This window comes from Astatotilapia calliptera, chromosome 9 (assembly GCF_964374335.1).
Source record: "Astatotilapia calliptera chromosome 9, fAstCal68.1, whole genome shotgun sequence".
NCBI lineage: Eukaryota > Metazoa > Chordata > Actinopteri > Cichliformes > Cichlidae > Astatotilapia > Astatotilapia calliptera.
The window spans coordinates 21,251,467-21,259,977 of NC_137430.1; the positions used below are offsets into that span (position 1 = coordinate 21,251,467).

The window sequence follows — 8,511 nt, forward strand, 5'->3', positions numbered from 1 at the left end:
AAATATCCGGCATAAAATCTTGAAAAATTGTGTTCATCCTAAACATACAGACACCTTCACATGTACGCTAAGGCCACAATAATACAGGTTTTCCTCATTAAAACTAATTCTTACACGTTGTTTGCACATGCTAATGCAGTGTTGTTGAAATGTCACTATTGTATGTAATCTATCATAGTTTGTGTCTTGCCCTGTTTATGGTCTTTCTATGCTTTTTTTTTTTTTGCTAGACCCCCAAGCAGTCACAGCTGATGGCTACCCCTCCATAGAGGTCTCTTCCTTTTAAAAGGAAGTTTTTCCTCCCCACTCTCGCTAGGTGGTTCTTTTGCCTATTGCTGTGAATTGGTTGTATATAAATAAAAAAATATATAATAATACAAATAATAAATGATATAAATATATTTTTTAATCAATCTATATTTGTTTTCTGATAATGGCAATAAAAATGTTCAAAAGACACCAACATCACAATCACAGATGAGAAGTCAGTAATAACTGATATAGATATAGTACATGATATTCACTGCAATATAAAAAAATTACCCATTTACAGTTGTTGTTGCGCAGTTGTTGTACTTGGATGTAAATGTGTTCATTTCATAGGCGGTGGGGGATTATGAGGATTGGTTTTAGAGCCAGCTGTATTTGAATCTGCAGTTTCCAGCACTTCCACAGCCCCAGAGGGACTTGAGAAGATATCAACTAAAAACCAAAAGGGTAAAAATGATCACTTACTATAGCTGTCGTACTTTATTCTTTAAGGAAATAAGGTAGGAAGGTTAAAGCGAAGGTGGAGTGAATTGTTGGATTCGATTCTGGTTTCTGGTTGCTCAGTAGATTATATAACTTGCTCATTAGTTTTCTCAGTGGCTCAAGTGAGAACATGTAAATTCAATAAGCTTAGATTAAATCACCGGAGGAAAAAAAATCACAGAAGTCTGGACTGCAAATAATACAGTACTTACAGTAATACCGTAAATGTAAGCTGCTCAGATTCCACTGCTATTTATGTGATAAAATATTCATCACAAATCCTAAAACACGAATAGCGTTAGAGGTACTTGCGATATTGAACATATTCCTGTATTGTGCAGTTATTAATTAACCACACAAAGTTGAATCCGTGCCGTTTTAGTTTAGAAACTATCGACAGCCAATCAGAGGCACTGATGGGGCTGAGTCTTTGGTTGCTCTGGCGATGCGGAGGGCGGGGACTGGTAACCCGGTAACCACCGAAACACTGCTGATAGGATGGCATTGCGGAAGGTTTGGGTTTTAATTTCAGCTCCTTTTCACCCAGATTTGTGATATTATTTAAACAAAACATTGTAGTTTGCTAATCTGAAAATGTAGTTTTCTTCTACTTCTTTGGTCCTTAGACTTTGACAGACTTCATTAGCTGAAGACTTGAAACTGGGCACAGTGGTTGACAAAATTTCTCCTTTCTGTGGCTTTCTGTAGCTCCATACGGGATAAATAAATAAATAAATAAATAAATAAATAGATAAATATATATATATATATATATATATATATGATGTCTATGTAATTTCTGGATTACCTAATAATCATTTCCTCATGCATTTTGCTGTTATTGTAGACAGTATAGCTCACAGTGTATTCATTTTTGTTTATAGCTTTGTGCTCATCCTCACTGAGATAAATAATTCTGCATTCGCTGCTTTTGCCCAGCTATGCATTTACTGAATGTAACTGCAGCAGTTCACATATTTTACAGAACTTAAAATCCAATGCAAGCAGCAAATTGGTAATCACCTCAGCTGCTTTCCAAGACCACATAATGCGAAGCCTGCTGCATCCAGATTTCTCACTTTCTGACCCTTTGCGGAGACACAGTAGAGGCAAACATCCCCAGGTGAGAGAAGGAGTGGAAGAAAGGGATCTGCAAAGGCGACATGAGCAAGAAGAGAGAGAATACGTGCTTGACCCTGCTCCACCGCCGTTAACTTTAGGTAGAACAAACAGTTGGGGATTTTAGGAAGACTAGGATATGAATTATAACTATTACTTCAAGTAATTTTTATTTTATTTTTTTATAGCTCAAAAGTTAGGTTTGGTGGCCTCCCCTAGAGAAAGACTGACAGAGGATGAGTGGACCCGGGTCAAAGAAAGGTCCGTTCAGCAGGAGGAATCAGCTCAGTCCTGTGCAATATGCAGGGAGGAGTTTCAACTCCAGCCTCAGGTACTCCCCAACACAGTGGCTCCTCTTAATTCCCTGTGTGGGAGCTCTTTTTCCCCCCTTTTCTTCTTACTTTTTTTTTTTTTTTACTGTATTCTGTGTCTGGCCTCAGGGAAGCCTGTGTTTCCCTACACACACACACAGACAAACACACGCACAACCACACACACACACACATGGAAACACAAAGCATCCCCCTCGCCCCCTCCTTCTCCCCTGCAGTTCCTGTATGTTCTAATCTGTGTAGACAACTGTACAAATTTACCCATACTGCCTTGGAACTCAACTGTGACGTGATGATGTAGCAATCAGTGTGTTACTGTGAGGGTCATTCGGTCTTTTACACCTTTCCGATCCCCTTTTAAGATGCCAATCTCCTCAAGAATGCGGGACCAGAATAGACGCCTTCACAAAGAACAGTTGCCATAGATGCGCGTGTAAATATTAGTTTGACTCAGGGGGAGGAAAAAAAAAGTTAATTAGAGCCTGCTAACAAGGGAAAGTGACAAGAGGGAATCTTTGTTGATCTGGCATTTTCTTGAAAGCCTTCATATTGTAACGATTGCAATTGTGCTGCATTCCAGCGTTAATGTGACACTTGAAAATGCTTACGACAGCAGTTGTTGTGAATCGTTCGTGTGGATTGAAGCATTTGCTCCTCTCTGCAGCTGATAATGTTTTGATACTTACCGCGAATTGTTTGCAACACTGCAGGAATAAAATAGCAAGAGCTCTTCTGCTTCCCAAATGTTTTATTTCACTTCTATATTGTGTGTCTGATGGCAAAGTGCAGCCTGAAGCTTTAGAGCGTAGAGAGAGAGAGATGTGAAATCTCTCTCTCTCTGGTCTAATGGCTTGTCGAGCTCCTGGAAATTGTACACTGCAGGGGGCCCTTTCACTGGTGATGGAGTGTGTTGGTCAGGCCAAAAACAATGGGAAATCAATACGCCTCCCCCCTTGCCCTCTAGAGACCTGAGTAAACTGGTTTGTGTGCCCAGCCCCATAGCTTCAGTGCTCTACTTTCAGGCAATAAAGGAGTCCCTCTTACAGGTAGAAGAAGGCTATAGTCCAGGTCCCAGTTGGCCCACTGGGGGTCATGCTGACTCCTTCTATCCTCTTGGTAAATAACAGTGAAAGGCAGATACAGGTGATCACATATGTGCTTGAATACACACAGATTTAGCATGGCTTAAACCTCACAGCCACACACTGTATGTGTTCATAATGCAATCAAGCTTTCCTTAAAACCAATGTGCATTCAGCATCCTTCAGGCTGGAGACAAGTCAGCACCATATATTCAGTCCAACCGGGGAATCTGAGCTGAACATTTTAGGTCAAGATTTTTGATCTTTTTTTCTTTTTCTTTGCATGTTTTCCTTACTGTTCTTTTCAGGTTTTGCTATCCTGCTCTCACGTTTTCCACCGAGCGTGTCTGCAGGCCTTTGAGAGGTTTTCTGGGCGGAAGCGCTGCCCGCTGTGCAGAAGGGAGCCATATGAAACACGTGTCATCAGCGATGCAGCTCGCCTTTTCCAACATCGGTGTGCCACCAGGTAGGGGCGATAAGCTAGTAATATATCTTTAGAGAAATATATATATATCGGCAACACTCGCTGGAATTTGGATGTGTTGTTACATGGGTGTCTTGTCATGTGATGTGTATGTTCAGGATACAAGCTTACTGGCGAGGTTACATGGCTCGTAAATGGTACAGAACTATCAAGAAAACCATCTGCCCAAAAGACAAAAGGCTGAGATGTCAGTTTTTCGAATCAAGGGTGAGATAAACACGGCAGGGATGACATCACAATGATCCCAGCAAACAAACATAAGATCACATCGCAGGGCGTCAAGCCTCCATTTTTTATTTATTTCTTTCCACATTTAACTCGGACATTCTTTGACTGTGTAGCTGGTCAAATAATGGCCGTGATGACTATCACATATTGAGGGTTCAGACGTGGGTTTCAGGGACTCGCTGACCCCAGTGCTAGCACACACACACACGCACACTTCTTCACCTGCTCTCACCCTCTTGAGCTCCTTTGATCTTTTGTGAATCATACACTGTTTGTCCACGAATGTGAAGAGAGTTTTGTGTTTTAGTCAAACAGTCTGGACATTCCTGGGTCAACACAACTGCACCAGGTCTCGTGTGTATGCTTGGGTTGCTTTTTCTTTATGTCTGGTGTGTGTATGTGTGTGTTCAGTCCTGTCACTGGGTAATATGGAAGAAGGGGAAGAGGAGAGGGAGGTGAAAATGTCTTTGGATGCTTGATGCAGTTTGTGATATGTTGAAAGCTAAGGCGGACTCGATAAGAGGTCATTTTTACAAACCCCTGACCACTGATCTCGTAATCTGTCAGGGAATGGGGTCGTTTGACTCTGAAGCTGTGTCGCTTTCATGACGGCTCTCAGGAAAAGGGAACATTGCCACCTAGTGAACCTCCCCCAGCTAAGGCCTTGAATGACCAAAGGCTAAACGGGTCACCATTTTTCTTTACCAAACATCTGTTTGCAGAGTAACCCCTCGTGAAAATTCATCCAGCGGCCATTGTTTGTAATAGATAAAGCTCCAATGCACGTATGTTTTTATGTCTCTATGGAGTGTTGCAATCATGCAAAGTGCTCCTTTCCTTCCAAGAGGCTGATTAAGCACAAGTGACAAATGCGTGAGGGCCACACTTACAATGTGTCGTAAGGGTCACAGTGTCCCACCCATCCCCCTGTCCGTCTCCATCTTCTCGCCTATAAAGCGTCCCTACAGCTGTCACATAAACAAAGACACAGCCTTTACTGAGGCAATTAACTCTGTTCTAACACATTAGACCACATCCATGTGCACATTCTCAGGATGGAGTCAGCTGTATCAGCTACTCTACATTCAAGTTGTGTGATTCAGTGGTTGTGGGTGGTCATGAGATTGTCTCATATCTTTTGTCACACCGAGGATGATCTTCAAGAGCCGCGCACCGCAGCGCTGACAGGTCTGATTGACTTGATTTTCAAGAGGGAGACTTATTTGCTTAGCTGACTGTAATGCAAACAGGCGTGTTAGCGCTGAGCCGGGACCTGTATGAGTGGGAGAAACCTATTCTTTCGGTTTTTCCTTATGATAACACACGGCAATAAAGCATCTTTGTATCATGAAGCTACAGGTGTTCCCGAAGGTGTTCCTCAGAAAAAAACACTGACAACAACAGGCCAGTTTCAGAACTCTTATCAGCTTATCCAGATGTCCAGCTTTCAATTTTCGTCCTGTTTCGGAGGTCCGACCCTGAGTCAACACATTACCTCGAGACAGTTCCGACAACTACGTGGATTGCTGTGAGATAACGTAGCGTGCCCCCCTCCCCACTCTCTTGTCTGCATCGACTGTGGAGCAAGGCAAAGTTCATCAGAGGCTGAGCTGTTTGCATTGACTGTCGAAAAAAAGTCCGCCAGCCACATAAAACCCTCCATCCGAATGCTTAACAGTTGTTTAATTAGTGATAAAAGCCTAGCTGTAAAGCAATTCTGATGTCACTGTGGCAGGCTAAGGGATAAGGTTTGTATTTGTGCATGTATGAAAGCAGGTGCTGGGCCAAACGCTCCTCTGCTGTTAACGCACTTACAAATTATTCTTACTTTTGCGAGGTGCACAGACCAATAGTGTGACTGTCTTATGTGATTAAGTGAATCGCTGGAGGTTTAAGACTATTGATCAAACAAGACGAGATTTTAAACACATCACCCCGAGCTTGAGGAAGGTCTGATAAAAATTTCTGCAGAACATCAAATCGCTTGTAGCCTGCACGAAGACACGATAGTTGTTGAACTAGTTAAAATATTCAAATCAGAAGGCTTTAAATGAATGTACAGCCTCTTCATATTTTCATTGAGTATGTTTTAATTGTTGCCTAGCAACAGCTGCTGTAAATGGGAGAAGACAGATGAATTCTGTGTAGATAGACATCAAAATAATAATTTAAAAAAGACTTTAAAATGGTCAAACTGACAATTGAATAGCTGACTAAATGCTTCAGAGAGAGGAGTGAAAACGCTGTATTTAAAGTCCACATCCCTCTTTGGAAAATGTTGCCCACACACCAAATAATATCCAAAATAGAAGAATTTGTGGGGCATGCGGGTAGGCTATGTTTTACTTGGTTTAAATGCTGCTTCTTCACAGTAGTATTCTTGTGAAGTGATACTGAATTTTTAAGTAGTTAAATTTAAAGTAGTTAAATCACACTGGACTCAGTCTGTGTTGTCTATGTATCGAAAAGGAAAGCTCAATTTCACCTGAATAGACAGAAAACCGACCATGACATGTGATATATTCCATCTAGCTGAGAAAGATAAAGTCATGCTGGTTAAGCTGATCCAGAAATATGGCTTTGGAACAAATATCAAGAAATCAGAAGTTGCTTTAGAAAAGAGGAGTTCGTATTCAGTCGTTTAGATTGAACAATTACTATTCAATTGGTTTGACTGAGTGTCTGCCCAGACGGTGTGTAGCAGTTTGCGTGTGCGTCTGGTGTATGAAGCAGAAAAAAGTGTAAGTGATATGTGTGTTTCCATGTTTCCCAGCACCCTCTTCCTTTTTTTTACTGGTTTCCATTAATTCTCCATGCTAGTGGGAGATGTGACTGTATCGATCTGGCTGTTTAACAACTGCACCCTGTCAGCGTGCCTCAGCCATTACAATACATGCACACATACACACACAAACACAATTAGCCTTCGCCGAAAACACGACTCTATTGTGCGGCTGAATGAAAACGTTCGCATCCTTTGTGCCGCTAAAATGGTTTTTCTAATTAGTTGCAGGAGTTGAATGACAGCTTTGTCCGATACTGTCACACCGACACGGAGGCTTTTCTGAGTGATATCGACCGCTCGCTGTCATCAAGCAGACGAGTGTTCCAGCAGCTGGAGAGAAAGAGCGTCTCCGAACCTCAGGAGAACGATTGGGACCGAATAAAGAGCCAGGTCAGGGGGCGAGATACACTAGAAGCCGCTTGTATCATTAAACAAGGCTCCATAAAAATATCTAATCCGGGTCTGATTCTTCTTCCAGCCTTGCCTTTCCCTTGACAAGTCAATGCTTGCAAGGGGACCACAGCATCACAGCTGCAATACAGAAAGTACATATCTCTCAGAGGTGATCATTCATTTTTACCAAATGAATGTGAGTGAGTAGGCTAATAATCCTCTGTGTTTATCAAAAAACACGAGCAAGTCTGATGATGCACGGCAGGCTTTTCATCACCTGGCCTACTGCGGAGGAACTGAAAAGACATTAAGATTTGCTGTTCCTTAAGGCCCCATTGTTGGCTTTCATTGCAGTCAGTGCCATTTTTCCATAGAGGGAGTGGGGTGTGTGCAAAGAAGATGTCTGTTTTTTTTCTTTATCTGGTGTGAAAAGGTTGAGCACAAGGCAGGAGTGGATCAGCCTTGACATGAAGCATCAAACGCTGAATGCGCTTTCAACACATGCCTTGCACCTTTTTCACGGGTACAAACTCTATAAACTGGCGTGCAGCTCGTTATGAAACATTAAACAGCGGGCGCATGCTGGCCCTTAAATACAGGAAGCTTGCCTTTGGTTAATCATTGGTGAATCCATGCATGTGATGCTTTGTTTTGTATAAGGATCGCTGATAAACGCGTTATTGCTTCGTGTCCGATCAAACCTGTCAGGTTCTGCCAACAGAACCTCAGTGTCCTCTTATTGTGCAGGTACATATTAAGGCAAGTTCAAGAGAATTCATGTGATTTACTTCAAACTCTTACAGGTTATCCAGAGAGGTGTGTGGGACTGCCCCATTTGCCTGACTGCACTAAGCAACCTCAGCCTCCCGACAGTATCGGCGAGATCCAACCATCAACAGCGGAGACCAACCGTGCTCCTGTCCTGTTCCCACCTTTTCCACCAGCTCTGTCTTGAGGCCTTTGAGGCCTTCTCTGCAGATAGTAGACCTTTGTGTCCACTGTGCAGATCTGCATACCACAAAAAACCCATCTAATAGGGTGGAGAAGGCAATCTGGATGACCCCATGTGGGTAACTCTGAAGGACTACAGTGAATTTTTTTTATCATGTTCAAGAAACCAGTTTGAGATGTTTTGAGCTTTGTGACATGGTGTGTTATCCTGCTGGAAGCTCCCATCAGTAGATGGCCACACTGTGGTCACAAATGGATGGACATGGTCAGCAACAATACTCAGGTAGGCTGTGGTATTTTATCAAAGCTCAGTCGGTAACAAGGGGCTCAAAGTGTAGCAAGAAAATATCTCCTGAACCACTACACAACTAGCAGCCTGTACTG

General features: G+C 42.4%; 1 protein-coding gene across 1 annotated transcript; it reads left to right on the forward strand.

Annotated features, from left to right (window-relative positions):
- Positions 1–1,192: 1,192 nt before the first annotated feature.
- rnf32 (ring finger protein 32) lies at positions 1,193–8,248 on the forward strand. The gene is made up of 7 exons (XM_026179786.2): positions 1,193–1,266; positions 1,739–1,973; positions 2,061–2,203; positions 3,595–3,752; positions 3,869–3,977; positions 7,006–7,173; positions 7,980–8,248. Exons 1-7 carry the CDS (start codon positions 1,252–1,254, stop codon positions 8,208–8,210), a joined length of 1,059 nt encoding a protein of 352 aa, XP_026035571.2. The 5' UTR covers positions 1,193–1,251; the 3' UTR covers positions 8,211–8,248.
- The last annotated feature ends 263 nt before the right edge of the window (positions 8,249–8,511 follow it).

Bases quoted from the DNA above. Each gene is read 5' to 3' on its own strand.
- rnf32 (XM_026179786.2), top strand. The intron at 1,974-2,060 runs GTAGAACAAACA...ATTTTTTTATAG, and splicing joins TCCACCGCCGTTAACTTTAG to CTCAAAAGTTAGGTTTGGTG. The intron at 7,174-7,979 runs GTCAGGGGGCGA...AAACTCTTACAG, and splicing joins GGGACCGAATAAAGAGCCAG to GTTATCCAGAGAGGTGTGTG.